Source organism: Octodon degus, unplaced genomic scaffold (genome assembly GCF_000260255.1).
Source record: "Octodon degus isolate 3935 unplaced genomic scaffold, OctDeg1.0 scaffold00105, whole genome shotgun sequence".
Taxonomy (NCBI): Eukaryota; Metazoa; Chordata; class Mammalia; order Rodentia; family Octodontidae; genus Octodon; species Octodon degus.
The window spans coordinates 4,064,793-4,078,765 of record NW_004524681.1 but is presented as its reverse complement, the minus strand read 5'-3'; the positions used below and the strand labels follow the sequence as shown (position 1 = coordinate 4,078,765).

Below are 13,973 nucleotides of genomic sequence, written 5' to 3'. Positions count from 1 at the left end.
AGAGAGAGAGAGAGAGAGAGAGAGCGAGAGCGAGAATGAATCTAACTTTGACCAATAAGCGGCCTGTGTCATACGTAGCTGCTCAGAGCTAGACGTCTGCGGACCGACGGAGACAACGCCCGCCCGCAGCGAGGAAGCAAGTTCGGGGAGGGCTGTACGGCAAGCCAGTTTCTATAGAGACGGCTTCCCCTGGAGCTCCATATGTATCTGCAGATGAGAGCCTGGAGAAAGTTGTAGCGAGCTACACGAGAGGTTATAGGAAAAAAGAGGGAGAGGGAAACAAGCCCAGGGTGAGGGTGTGAGAGAGGAGGAGGGGCGGCTTGGGGGTGGGGGGACAGCATCTGCTGGGGTTCCATCTCCAGCACTGTAAAAACAAACCAACAAAAATCCAGACTAGAGTGAGAGAAAACAAAGCGAAGGCATTCCGACAGAATGGAAGGGTGCGTATAAAGTGCTTTTTTACCCTCTCGCTCACACGCACAGCGGTTTTATGTATAAAACACATATATTTGTTTTATACACATAGGGTCACATTCCACACACTGCTTTGTAGCTTTTCCAAAATTTAAATTGTAAGCCATGTGATGGTGCATGCCTGTAATCCCAGCACTCAGGAGGAGAGGCAGGAGGATTGCCGAAAGTTTGAGGCTGGTCTGGGATACACGGTAAGTTCAAGGCAGCCTGAACTGCGTAGCAAGACTCCATTTCAAAAAAATAAAAAATAAATAACGTTTAAGTTGTACATTTATATCACCATTTTTATGTTGTTTTATTTATTTATTTTTTTTTCTGCAAAGCTTTATTCAAGAGGGGCTCAGTCCTTTTTGGCAGCTGCCTTCCTCATGGCGGCCAGCCCGTTGCTCAGCTCCTCACCTTCCTCTTGGTGTGGATATGCATCCCCACCCTTTTCTTGATGAATTTGAGGGCACACTTGTCCTTGGAGACCTTGACAGCTCCATGGCACCCCGTTTGTAGGGGGTGAAGCCGCGCACCTCCCCGATCATGTCCGGCGTGAACTTGGTGCATTTGGTAAGGCGTCTGCGGCGGCAGCTGTGCCTCGGTTTGCTCACATTCTTAGTCACCTTGTGGCCCTTGTTGAGGCCCATGGCCATGGGACAGCAGAGGGCCATGGCTACTCTTCTTCAGTGGTTGCTGTGGCGGAAGGCTATATCACCATTTTTTAAAAAAGATTGATTGATTGATTGATTGATTATTGGGTCTTGCTACACAGCTTGGACTTGCAGTGATCCTCCTGTCTCAGCCTCCCCAGCACTGGGATTACGGGTGTGTGCCACCACACCCAGTTTCAGTGGCCGGCTCACAGCAGAGCTGTCACAGCATGTGGTACAGGGGATCAAACCTGGGTTCTTGTGCTTGCCAGGCAGATACTTAGACCACCACCGAGCTATCTCTCCAGCCCTATATCACCATTTTTTATACAACTGTACAATATTCTATGTTATTTTCAGAATTATAAAAAACCAAGGGACTTAAACAAAGCTTAAATGTCCAAAGAAGTACCAAGATGTCCAAAACAGAGTAAGACATATTAGTATATATAGGGATTACAATATTTTCTATAATTGTAGAAAAATCACCAATGATTAAAACACAGGAATTACTGAGGCAAAAACACAGATTTTAGTGAATGTGTTGCGCACAACTGTAATCCCAGCACTCGGGAGGCCGAGGCCATGAGGCCCATTGTGCATGAGGCCAGCCTGGGCTCCACAGTGAGACCCTGCCTCATGGATGTGGGCGGGGGAGGGGAGCACAAACATTCTCCATTCTGGAGTGATTGCCATTGAGTGTGGGGTGCGCAGCAAGGCTCCTGGGCCAGCCGGCAGGCCTACAGCGCCCAAGCGTCTCTGCTGTATTTTAAAGTATCTTGGTAAAATCTCTCATTGCGGGGCTGGTGAGACGGCTCAGATTACGTGGTCTAAAGCACCTACTTAGAACAAGCTTAGCAAAGCACAGGGACCGCGGTTCAGTCCCCCAGCACCACATGCCAGCCAGCCCCGCCCCCTGGTGGGCTGAGTTGGCCACACACACATAAATAAATACATATTATTAAAAAAATTTATCAATGTTTTAAAAAAAAATCTCTCATTGCTTCAAGAATCCAGGTTACCACAATATATATATTATGGTATAAAAGTTTTAAGTTACAAAAATGACAACAGGAGAAAACTAACCGAGACACTCTCTCGTTTTTGTCACTGAAGCTCTTGGACCAGCAGTGGCAAAGAGCAAGCCTCTTCCCCTCCTTAGGTTGCATCCAGGCTGTCTGCCCCAGGGTGGGTGCAGCGCTCACACCATAACCCCAGCACTGGATCATGAATGAATCACAAACTCTAGAAGCTGTCCCGTGACTGCATGGGGCTCTAGGGGACATCTAGACACAAACCATAACAGAGACCTAGGATAAAAGCCCAGTGTCGTCATGTATTGGCTATGTGATAAGGAATTTTACCTGGTTTAAGTTACTGGCTTCAGCTAGAGGTGATATATGGGTTAAATTAAATGGTGCAATTATTTACACATACTGAACTCTTAATAAATGAAACTATTATTAATGATACATCTAACGCCTTACAAAGTACTTGGACAACGCAAAAGACTGACAGTTGGAAGATTAGTCATTAGGGACTGGTGGAATGTGGGGTAGGGGAGTGATGGCTGAAGGCTACAGGTGTTCTTCACCTTTTGAGAGTCCTGGGGATGAATCCAGGCCCCCCCCCCCACACACACACCATGTGAGGCAAGTGCTCTACCACTGAGCCAATCTCTAGCCCTCGTTCGTTTTTAGTAGACCATTTTTAGGGCAACTTTAGGTTCACAGAAAAATTGAATGTAAAACACAGAGCTCCCATATATGCCCTTGTTGTGCCCACGCGCAGCCTCTCCCACTGCCAGCGCGCTGCCCCAGTGCCACATGCAACACGATGGACGGACCTACAGACACATCAGCACGTGAAGCCCATCGAGGGGTCACTCCTGGAGTTTCCCATTGTTACGGTTTGGACCTCAGATATCTCCCAAAGGACATATGGTAAAGACTTGGGTGCCAGCCTGTGGCACTATTTAGCAGACAGGGGCTACTAGAAGGAAGTTAGGTCAGGGTCGGCCAGATAGCTCAGCAGACTAAAGTACCTATTTAGGCAGGCACAGGGACCAGGGCTCAGTTACCAGCGTGCTGTACTAGCCCTGCCCCCAAGGCACACTGAGACAGAGACTGAGACTGGGCATGGTGGCGCATGCCTGTAATCCCAGCGCTTGGGAGGCTGAAAACGGAAGGATCACCGAGTCCAATGTGTGTAGTGAGACCCTGTAGATCCTGTACTAAATACATTTTAAAAAAGAGAGCGAGAGGGGGAAAAGAAGAAGGAGGAGGAGGAGGAGGAGGAGGAGAAGAAGGAGGATGTGCCCTTGAAGAAGACAACAGGCCCCTTCTCTTTCTCTGCTTTCTGTCACTATGAGGCGAGCGGCTTCCTCTGCCATATGCTTCCTGCCACAGGCCCAAGGGCAGCAGGGCAAAGCTACAATGCCTGCAACCATGAGCCAAATATCCTTCCTCCTATGAGTTGGTTTTCTTAAGTACGCTGTCACAGCATGGAAAGCTGCCTAACACAAAAAGTTGGTACAGAGAAGGGGCACTGTCACTGTGACTATACTTGATGAAGCCTTCGGAACTGGCTTCTCAGAGAAGCTTGGGAAAGTCTGAAGAGGCAAGTGTGAGAAAGCCCAGAATGCCGTCAGTAGAGTGGAGCAGGCGATTCTGCGGAAGGTTCCCTAAGACCAGGGTGGTGACAGAAAGGTGGGCAGTAAAGGTTCACGAGGCTTCAGGCAAAACATGAGGACTCCATTAAGAACCGGGAGAGACGCTGTTCCTGGCGCACTCTGGCAAAGAACTTGTCCACATTTTTCTTTTCCTCAGACTTTCTGTACAGCTGAGTTTAAGGCTGACTGACTAGTTCAGTGGTGGTGAATGCACGGAGGCTCCAAAAGGTTTGCCATCAGTGAGCTAGCTGATCTGGTGAAGGAAACCTCAGAGCCCCCGAGTACTTAGGAAGGGTACCAGTATTCTAGCTGCTTTTAGCCAGATGCACAGTGAAAAATCAGAAGCAAAAAACAGAGCAGACTGATTTGGAAAACTTGTAGTTTGCTAGAAAAGAAGCCCATTTAAAGTAGCCATGAAGAAGAATGCAGTTGCTAAAAGGTTCACACCATTAGAAAGAAGTCAAGTGCTTGGCACCAGGGCAATAGGAAAGATGTCGCAGAGCGTCTCAAGTCAGCAGCACCTCATCTCCACAGGCTTAGAGATGCAGAAGTATAACCCTTTCTTTTAAGAAGAAAGCCCTAGGACACACTGCTTGCCTAGGGCCACCAGGGAACCGAGCCCCAGGATGTCTGCCACACCAGGCAGTCATGACACTCAGCGGCTGCGGCAGCCATGACTGAAGTGAGTGCAGGAGCAGCTCACGGAGCGGGCCCGGGTGTTGTCTACACGGTGTTGGTCTTGCTGCCTCTCAACACACAAAAGTCAATGCAAAAGCCACACAAGCCTCCACAGAGTTCAAACGCAAGTGTAGGAGGACAAGTGATGTGTGGCAGGGTTGAAGTCCCTGCAAGGAGCCCCAGACAGGGTGATGCGTGAAACTCTGAGAGGGGCTGAAGCTGCGCTGGAGACAGCACAAAGTGAGAAGCGCTAGAGACATACGCTGCCTCCTGAGAAAAGAGCAGAGGCGGCCAGCCCGAGACCGGCCACTGCCTGCGCTCCAGAGGCAGCCAGCCCAAGACCGGCCACCGCCTGCGCTCCAGAGGCGGCCAGCCCGAGACCGGCCACCGCCTGCGCTCCAGAGGCGGCCAGCCCGAGACCGGCCACCGCCTGCGCTCCAGAGGCGGCCAGCCCGAGACAGGCCACCGCCTGCGCTCCAGGAGCCCACGTAATGCCACCACGTGTGCCCCCTGCTAGACACACAGCTACAGGCTTTAATGTCTGCCCTTGCTTCATCCCATCCTTCCTGCCTGTACCCCAATTCCTCCCTTCTGGAATGGGAATACGTACCCTCTGCCACTGTATCTTGGAAGTAGTAACTTGTTTTTTGTTTTGTTTTGCTTTTCACAGAGGCTCATAACTAAGAGTTGGCCATGAAGCCCAACGCCTGAATCTTTGGAGCTGGATTTTTCAGCAGTACTGAAATAATGAAGACTCGTGTGGCTCTTGGAGAAGCACTAAGCATTTTGTCCTGTGCAATGCGTACAAGCCTTCGGGGACCAGAGGCAGAATATCAAGGTTTGGATCTTCCGTATTCCCTAAAGGTCCCTACACGATGGCTTGGTTGCCAGCCTGGGATGTGACTGGTGGGGGCCGGAAGCTGCAGAAGACGGCCGGTGGCAGGAAGATAGGTCGCGGAGTTAGCGTGGAAGGGGACGCCAAGCCCCGGGCGCTTTTCTTTCCATCTCTTGCTTTCCCATCTCTTCCCTTCCTTTTCTATACCCTTCCCTTCTTCCTCCTCACCCTCTCCCCCTTCCTCTCTCCCTTTTCTTCTCTCCCTCTTTTTGAGCCGCCATGGGGTGAACAGTTTGCTCTGCCTGTGCTCTGTCTGTGAGGAGCGACCTGCCCTGCCATAGCCCCGAAGGCCAGGGGCCAGTGACCTCGAACCGAAACCTCTGCAACTGTGAGGTGACATAAATCTTTCCTCCTGTAAGTTGACTTTCTCGGGAAATTTGCCACAGGAACGGAAAGCTGGCACGTAGACATTATACTGGTTTTGAAAAATATATAATGGCACATCCCCACTATTAGAGGATCACACTGAATAGTGCACTGAACGAAAAATCTCTGTCATCTGCCTGAGAGGCTTCTTTCTGAGATCATGAAAATGTCCTATAACTGGCTGTGCTGACAGATTGAATTGTACACTCCACGGGGGTGAGCTGTACAATATGTGAATTATACCTTGGCAAAGCTGCCAAGAAAGAAAGGGTGGGAGCAGGGAGAGAAAGGGAAAAGAAAGAGGCATGACACAAGAAATTATAGTCTTGGGGCTGGGAAGATAGCTCAGAGCAACAAGCACTTCCTTGGCAAGCGCAAGCGTTTGAGTTCAATCCCCAGCTCTGCCAAAAAAAAAAAAAGAAAAAGAAAAAGAAAAAGAAAAGAAATTGTAGTCTTAATTTGTAATTAAGAGGGCCAACCAAATAGCTTGTCAGATTAAAACACCTGCAAGCAGGCACAAGGGCTGGGGGTTTGATGCCCGGGCCTGCCGTGCGGCCCCCCGGGGCGCACTAAACTGGCAATTGAGACTGGGCTAGTGGCGTGCGCCTGTAATCCCAGCTCTTAGGAGGCTGCAAACAGGCAGATCACTACGAGTCTGATCTAGTAGTAAGACCCTGAACACCCTGTAGACCCTTCCCTAAAATACAAAAAATAAATTGTAATTAAGAAATTACAGGGGGCCTGGCCCTAGCTCAGGCCTTTAAGTGGCTGCTTCCACAAAGCTGTCAGCCTCAGGTTGCTGGAGTTCGAACCTCACACCTCTCCCGCTGGCCAAAAGTGCCCTGAAGGCATTCGAGCAACAACAAAAAGAAATTACAAATGATTCTCTAGCCAAATACTGAACATCGACTTTCCACTCCTCATCCTCCAGGACATTTATACCTTCCAGGACACTTATCTTAGCTCACTTTCATTTAACCAAGTAAAAGCTGTTAATCTTTGCCCCTCTCTATATTAATAACCTTTTTTAAAAAACCTATCAAATTAGTCAAGCATGGCTTTTGTTTTTCTTTTTTGGGGGGGTACTGGGGATCGAACTTGGGAACTTGCACTTGCCAGGCTGGCACTTATGCTATTGAGCTATCTCCCTGGCCCAAGTATGGCTTTTTTGATTGCCTGGAGAGTATGCTTAGCTATTTATGCAAATTTTTCTGGCCCTTTATTTTTATTTTATTTTATTTTTTTGAGGTACCAAGGATTGAACTCAGGTATCTTGGGCTTGCCAGGCAAGCGCTTAGTCCACTGAGCTATCTCCCAGGCCATCTGGCCCCTTATTACAGACCAGTGCTTCCTGGACTTTAATGCTGTTGCTAAAATGCAGCCTCTGGGGGGGCCTGCCCGTTAGCTCAGCAGTTTAAATGTCTGCTTAAACAAAGCAGTCAGGCTCAGGATACCGTGGTTGGAACCCAGATACTCACACCACAACAGAAATGCCCTGAAGGCATCTTGAGGCTGCCCCCCCCAAAAAAAGTCCTTCTAAGGGGTGGGGGAGATGGCTCAGTGTAATAAGCGCTTCCCTGGCAAGCGCAAGGGCCTGAGTTCAATCCCCGGTTCCACCAAAAAAATAAAATAAAGTAAAATGCAGCCTCTGACTAGGTCTTCCTGGCTTCCCCATCGTGATGGTGCACTCCCCAACACACTGCCCAGTGACACGGGCGCTGGTCCAGAGCTCAAGCCTATAGACTTTATCATCAAGAGCGATGTCATTCGTTTCTCTAGGAAGAACTGGCGCCCTCGCAGCATTTCTCAGGCGGCCCCAGCCACGTTTATCTGTAGCCTACGTACGGCATGGCCTGTACTGGCGTTTTGGCAAGCAATTCACCCATGTCTTCCCAAGTTCAATCAAAACTCAGCAGACGTGTCACGGGGTCCCACTCCTCCAGTGTCCAGATTAAACTCAGTTCATGTTCCATAAAAGCTACATACTACCAGAGCACATAAAGTGGTAAAGCGTGGAGGAGCAGACACCAGCCCTTCACATTCCGAGTTCCACCCACTGTCCCACCCACCCCGGCAATAGAGAAAGTACCCTTTCCTTTGCAATCGACTTTTCTTTTACACAGACTTCAGTTCTAAGTCCACAAGGTCAGAAGAGCTGGGAAGGGCCTCTGCAGGAAAAGGCAGCGGTGGGATTGCGTGGAATGACACACATTCCAGAGCCTGGTCTGAATAACTTTCCAATCATGCCTTTCCACTCTAGTAACTTACATAATCTAGACAACCTACATCTTTTCCAATCCCTCTTCCAGTTCTCAAGCTTTATAGAAATGATGCACTGCAAATGCCTAGACCCAGAGCCACAGATTAAACATAATCTTAATTGCTTAAATAGTGGCTGAATGGGAGCTAGGGGATCAAACAGGGATTTACAGGAAGCAGCGCAGGCTGCAGGCCGTGGGAAAAACAAGGAAAAGATCAGCCTGCACTTGGAGAGCCCAGAGGACGGAATGCAAGGCCAAGAGGCAGTGGGGACCTGGGAGAGATAAATCAGACAGCCGTATTCTGCAATCTGTGCGACAGCAGGGAGGACAGGAGAGACCGAGGCAGGCAGACTCCTTCTTCTTGGGACTTGTGTTCTCCTTGCTACCTGGATCTAGGTTTCTTCCTGGATTTCCCTAAGTACTTTTATTAGTGAAAGATGTTTGGCTAGCTCAACTCCTACAGAATTTATGACTTACACTGGAATGCACAGGCCCAAATGCCTACAAGGCCAGATAGATGACACTAATGCAGAAATCAAAGTGGATTTAGAACCAAAGGATATGATAAAGTTTGGCAAATTCCGAGTTAAAGGCAACAAAAAGCGAAGTTTAATATTTTAGGAAAAGGGACCCTTCCCAGAGACTTTACAATCTAGTTTTCCATAAACAGACCCAATTTAAAATGTTTTCTGGGGGGCCTGCCCCTTAGCTCAGTTCTTTAAGTGGCTGCTTCAACAAAGCAGTCAGGCTCAGGTTGCTGCTGTTCGATCCCCACAACTCAAGCCAGCCAAACCTGCCCTGAAGGCATTCGGAGCAAAAAAAAAAAAAAAAATCCTAAAATGTTTTCTGATAGGTTCTTGACACTGCAGAGAAACAGGCAGAAGGAAGAAGAGAAAGGGGCTTTTTTTTTTTTTTGAGGACACGGGAAAGTGTGGGAAAGATGAGGAAGTTTCTCTCCCGACTAGACAAATGGAGGCGGAGGCTTTTATGGCCTTTAGCAGGGAACCAGTTTGAAGGGGATGTTTAGATCTACCTGAGAAACTGATTAGGGGTCTTTCCTGAGGCGGTGGGAAGGGTGGAAGTAAATTATGTCTTGCACTGAGTTGGAGAAGAAGGGGGAAGTGGTCTTGAGGAAGATGGGCTTTTGTTTTAGGGGGATGGGCCATACTAGATGACCACCATGATGATTTTAACAATTTATCCAAGGGCCAGAACCTATCATTTTCTAACTAAAAAATTATCACACGTAAACTTAACTTCTCCCAATTTAAACTTTTTCTCATAAATAAAATTCACACATTTATCAGATTGGTCTTGTGTTGTTTTTGATTCAGAAAAAATTATTACTGCACAATTGAGTAAATGGCAAAGACAGACTCTGGTCCTATTTTTCATGACTTTCTACATGAGCTGGGGCGAGTCAGACACTTCCTGAGCCTTCAGGAGGTTTTGAGTTTCAGAGGAGACTTGCACACCGGCACTGGATCTTAGGAAGGCGCGACACAACCACTGGTGACTCAGAAAGCAAACAGGATGCAGAAACTCTGACACACAGATGCAAGACAGCCAAAGAAAAATTAGGACGAACTTGGAAGTGGAAGGAGGAGTGTGACAGAACACCACATCGTGGTCATCCTGGGCCACCACAGAGTGTCACAAACTGAGTGGTTTAAACAACTAAGATTCGTCACAGTTCTGGAGACCAGGCCCCTGGCTGGTGGAGAGCCACCTTCTCATAGCGCTGTCAGGCTGAGGAGAGAGGAAGCTCTTCTTCTGGAGACAGCGACGCCACCGTGAGGGCTCTGCCGTCCTCTAACCCTCAGCCTCTCCCAAGGCTCCCATCTCTAAATTCTATCACTTTGGAGTTAGGTTCCAACATACGAATTTGGGGGCACACTGCAGCCCACAAGTCCTACCCCCGCCCCCGCGTTCTCATCATCCGCACAGACAGAACACGTCCGTGCTAGCTCCGCAGCTCCACAGTCGGAATCTGTCTGGAGCACCAGCCCTAAAGTCTAAGATCTTACCTAAAGATCATCTAAGTCCGAGAGGGGCGAGACGGGTGTGATTCATCCTGCGGGAAAACTCTGCAGCTACGAACCTGGGAAACCAGACAAGTTCGGTGTTTCCAAAATACAATGACTGGACAGGCAAGACAAATTTTATTCGCTGTCAGGTCTCGGGAATGATCCCTGGGCTGGATGTCTACCTCCCAGGCCGCAGCTCCAGGGTGGCCCAGCCCTGGGCTCGGGAGGGCAACTTCTGGCTGCTCTGGCACTAAGGAGGGGCCAGCTGGGCCAGGCCCTGTGATCCCTAATTCACCCTGAGAGCCACTTTCTCTTTTCAAAAAACAGCACATTTTAGCCACATAGCTCTATTGTCCTGTCCTGTTAAATCTAAAACAGCTGAAGTTTTCTTTCATTTGGCCCAATTCCATCCTTTTCAGTTCAAACTGGCAGTATTTCTGTTTAAATAATGCTATAAATTCTTCAGCAAGAGGTTGTTCAAACACACCCTTAGTGTTTTCTTTCGAATATGTCCTCATTTTTCTTTAGCATAGGTAGGATGAGGATTTGCCAAATCTTCACGTTCTTGTTCCTTTTTTTTTTCCAGTACTGGGGATTGAACTCTGGACCCCGCCGCTTGCCAGGCAAGTGCTTATTCTACTGAGCTATCTCCCCAGCCCCTCTTGTTCCTTTTTGCTTAACAATTCTTTCTTCAATTCACCTCTCTTTTCATATTCTACTCCAGGAAGTCCAAATGAAGCAAGCCGCCCTTCAAGACGTGGCTTAGAAATCTCAACATTCAGCTGGCCACTCGCCTAGTCCTACCCGCCACAGAACAGGACACAGCTCAGCCAGCCTCTCCGGCGTCAGCACCAAGTACACGGCCCTCCTTCCCATCCATGACCCCATCGGAATGGACCTCACTGCCCTACCCCAGAGCCCTTCCAGGACCTAGCCCTGGCTCCAAAGTCTTGCTACAGCAGTGCCCTCCATACTAAAACTGTTTTACCTCAGGCCACAACCTCACAGAACTGCTAACGCAAACAACAGAAGTTCATTTTTTTTCAGTTTTGGCTCAAAACTGTAGAAGCTCAAGATCAAGGTGCAACGGAGGGCTACGGGTGACTCTCACCTCTTCCTGGCTTTTAGGTATCACCCTCAGTGGCTCCAACAAGGGCAGGAGAACCTGCTTCCTGGAGTCCCTCGCAAAGGGACTGCCCATGTTATGGCTTCGTGTAGTCCCAGAGGCAGCTGGATCTAGAGTGTGTGATGCCAGAATTGATTATGGCGTGCTGCTGGGATCAAGGGTACTAGGGTTAAAGGTGTGAGTGCTACCTGTGCTGGATGACAATAAGGGATATAAAGGGCCGTGGCTGTCCCTTGCTTGCTCTTGCCTGCCCGCTGCGGACTATTTCTCCACGGTGATGCGTCTCTGCCATGCCACCCTGCCTTGGAGCCAGCCACCTATGAGCTGAAACCTCTAAGAACTGTGAGCTAAATAAACCTTTCCACCTTTAATCTTGGGTATTTCATCTCAGCAGGAAAAAAAAGCAACTAAGACAGAACTTAGTACCAAGAGTATGGGTGTTGCTGTGACTCTACTTGACCATGTGGTTCAAGAGCCTTTGGAACTGGCTGGTAGGAAAGGGAAGAGTTAGGAAAGGTTTGCAGATGCAGGCTGAAAAAGCAGAGCAGAACTGCCTTAGACTGTACTGAATGGGAGACTGTGGTTGAAGCTCAGAAGAGCAGAGTGCTGATAGGAATGATGCCAGTAAAGACTAAGCTCCAAGGCTTCTGCTGGGAAGAAAGACTGCAGGACTGCATTGGCTGCTGGACTCTAGGCAGTGTGTGTTATGACTTGGGCAGAAAGTTGGTCTGCATTTTACTCGTGTGGTGAGACTTTGCCTGAGACTGAGGTTAAGGCTGGTAGGCTAACGAACCTTGCAGAAGAAATGTCAAGGCAGTCTAATCTTGGGGCAGTGACACAGCTAATGTTGGGGGCTTTTAGCCAGATGCATGTTAAGAATCAAGAGCAGGGGCTGGTGAGATGGCTCAGTGGTCTAACGCACCTACTTAGAACAAGCTTGGCAAAGCACAGGGACCGCGGTTCAATCCCCCAGCACCACATGCCAGCCAGCCCTGCCCCCTGGTGGGCTGAGCTGGACACACACACACACACACACACACACAAATAAAAAAAAAATAAAAAAAAAAAAAAAAAGAATCAAGAGCAAAGAGCCCAGGAGAATGATTCAAATCATTGAAACATTAGCCAGAAAGGAAGCTGCAGTAAAGTTGCAGCCTGCAAAGATAGAACAGAGGAAAAATTGGCTGGTGACAATAAGCAAAAAAAAAGTCAAGCACTGCAGAAGACAATGGAACCTGGCCTGAAGATTGACCTGGGACATCCTAAGAACCAACAGGAATCTGGCCTCTAGCTTCAAAATTACAAAGGAGATAGACTTTGCTTTGGGATGAGACCCCACATCACATGTTCCAGAATGGCAGTGGCCCCAGGAAGCTGTTCCTCAGGTTCATAAGCATTTGACCCCTACAGCCTGTTATTATTCCAGCTGGTGGTAGACACTGGCATCATCCAAGACTGCTTTTAGGTGCATGCAGAAGGCAAGAGTTGCCAGGCGCAACGGCGCACATCTTTAATCCCAGCACTCGGGAGGCTAAGGCAAGTATGAGGCCAGCATGGGCTACGGACACCTTGTCTCAAGAACACTGAGAAAAAAAAAAAAAAAAAAAGAACGCAAGAGTTGTGGGATCAGAAGACGACCACCAATTTCAGAAGCAGCTTGGGAGGCCACGCAGCAGGCCCTTGAGACAGCGGTGTGTGAAGCTATGTGAAGCTACAGGTGCAGTACAGACCCCAGGTTTGGAGCAGCCTAGAACACAGATCATCTGAGGAAAACTGCAGGGAGGAGGCAGAGCAGACCTCAGAGAGGTGTGTAACTTTCTTTTCATATGTGCAGGAACTTGCAGAGAAGTTTGCCTTAAATGTCAGAGGAGATATGACTTGGACTTTTCAGCAATACTAAAAATGTTAGAACTTTAGCAACTCTTAGAGATGAACTAAATACCTTTTGCATTCATGGATCTGCAGAGTCTTTTGGGAGGCAGGGGTGGAATGTTATGGCATATATCTAGATGTCCCCCCAAAGCTCAGGTGGTCACGGGAGGGGCTTTTTCAGAGGCGGCTGGCTGTAGCGTGTGATGCTGGGACTGCCGCGCGGTGCAGTGCAGTGCGAGGATCAGGGTCCTCAGATTAGGCGTGTGGCGGGCACTGACTGGCCTGGCTAAGTCCAAGGGGAAGGAAGAGTGTGAGGCCCCTGCCTGCCTTGCCGCCTTCTCCCTGCCGTGGGTGAGCTGCTTGTCCTCCGCGGTGCCCCTCTGGTATTCCACCCGCTACCCCCTTGGCAGGAATCTAACAGAACACGGCTGTCTTCCCCTCAAGGTGAGGACAGGAGGATAGAAGAGAAGAGAAACAACAAAATTCTTTAGTTGGTCTAGAATGCAAAAGGTACACAAAGAGATTTTTCTTCTGGGGAGTGCAGATCACTTCATTTTAGTAAGCATATGATGCTGTCATATTGCATTTTAAATTCTTAGGACTGGAGAGATAGCTCAGCGGGCTAAGCACTTGCTTAGGCAAAGTGCAGGGGCCTGGGTTCGATCCCTGACACCACATGCCACACCGGCCCTGCCCCCGGGCACACTGAGCTGGCAATGGAGTCTGGGCATGGTGGCGCACACCTGTAATCCCAGCACTAGGGAGGCAGAAAACAGGAGGATCACTACGCGTTCCAGCTACAGTGAGATTCTACACAAAAACCAAAGGAAACACCTACATTTTTAGAAGTAAAGAAAAAAAATGAATGGAACTTTTATAAAAGACATTATTGGTAGGTTGGTCAAGGCACACACCTAGGAGTTCAATCCCTCATTCCGGAAAAAAAAAAAAAAAAAAAAAAAAAAAAA

The 13,973-nt window shown here is 48.7% G+C and overlaps 1 protein-coding gene across 2 annotated transcripts in view; it reads right to left on the bottom strand.

Annotated features, from left to right (window-relative positions):
• The window catches only part of Sppl2a (signal peptide peptidase like 2A), a 42,302-nt gene extending 29,155 nt beyond the window's left edge, over positions 1 to 13,147 (bottom strand). The window contains exon 1 of one of the 2 annotated variants that reach the window (XM_023724044.1): positions 13,076 to 13,147. In XM_023724044.1, coding sequence (XP_023579812.1) covers positions 13,076 to 13,084 — 9 coding nt within the window. In that variant the 5' untranslated portion in view covers positions 13,085 to 13,147. The remainder of the gene's footprint in view (positions 1 to 13,075) is intronic. The other variant, XM_023724045.1, reaches the window with a different exon arrangement.
• Between the last annotated feature and the right edge of the window lie 826 nt (positions 13,148 to 13,973).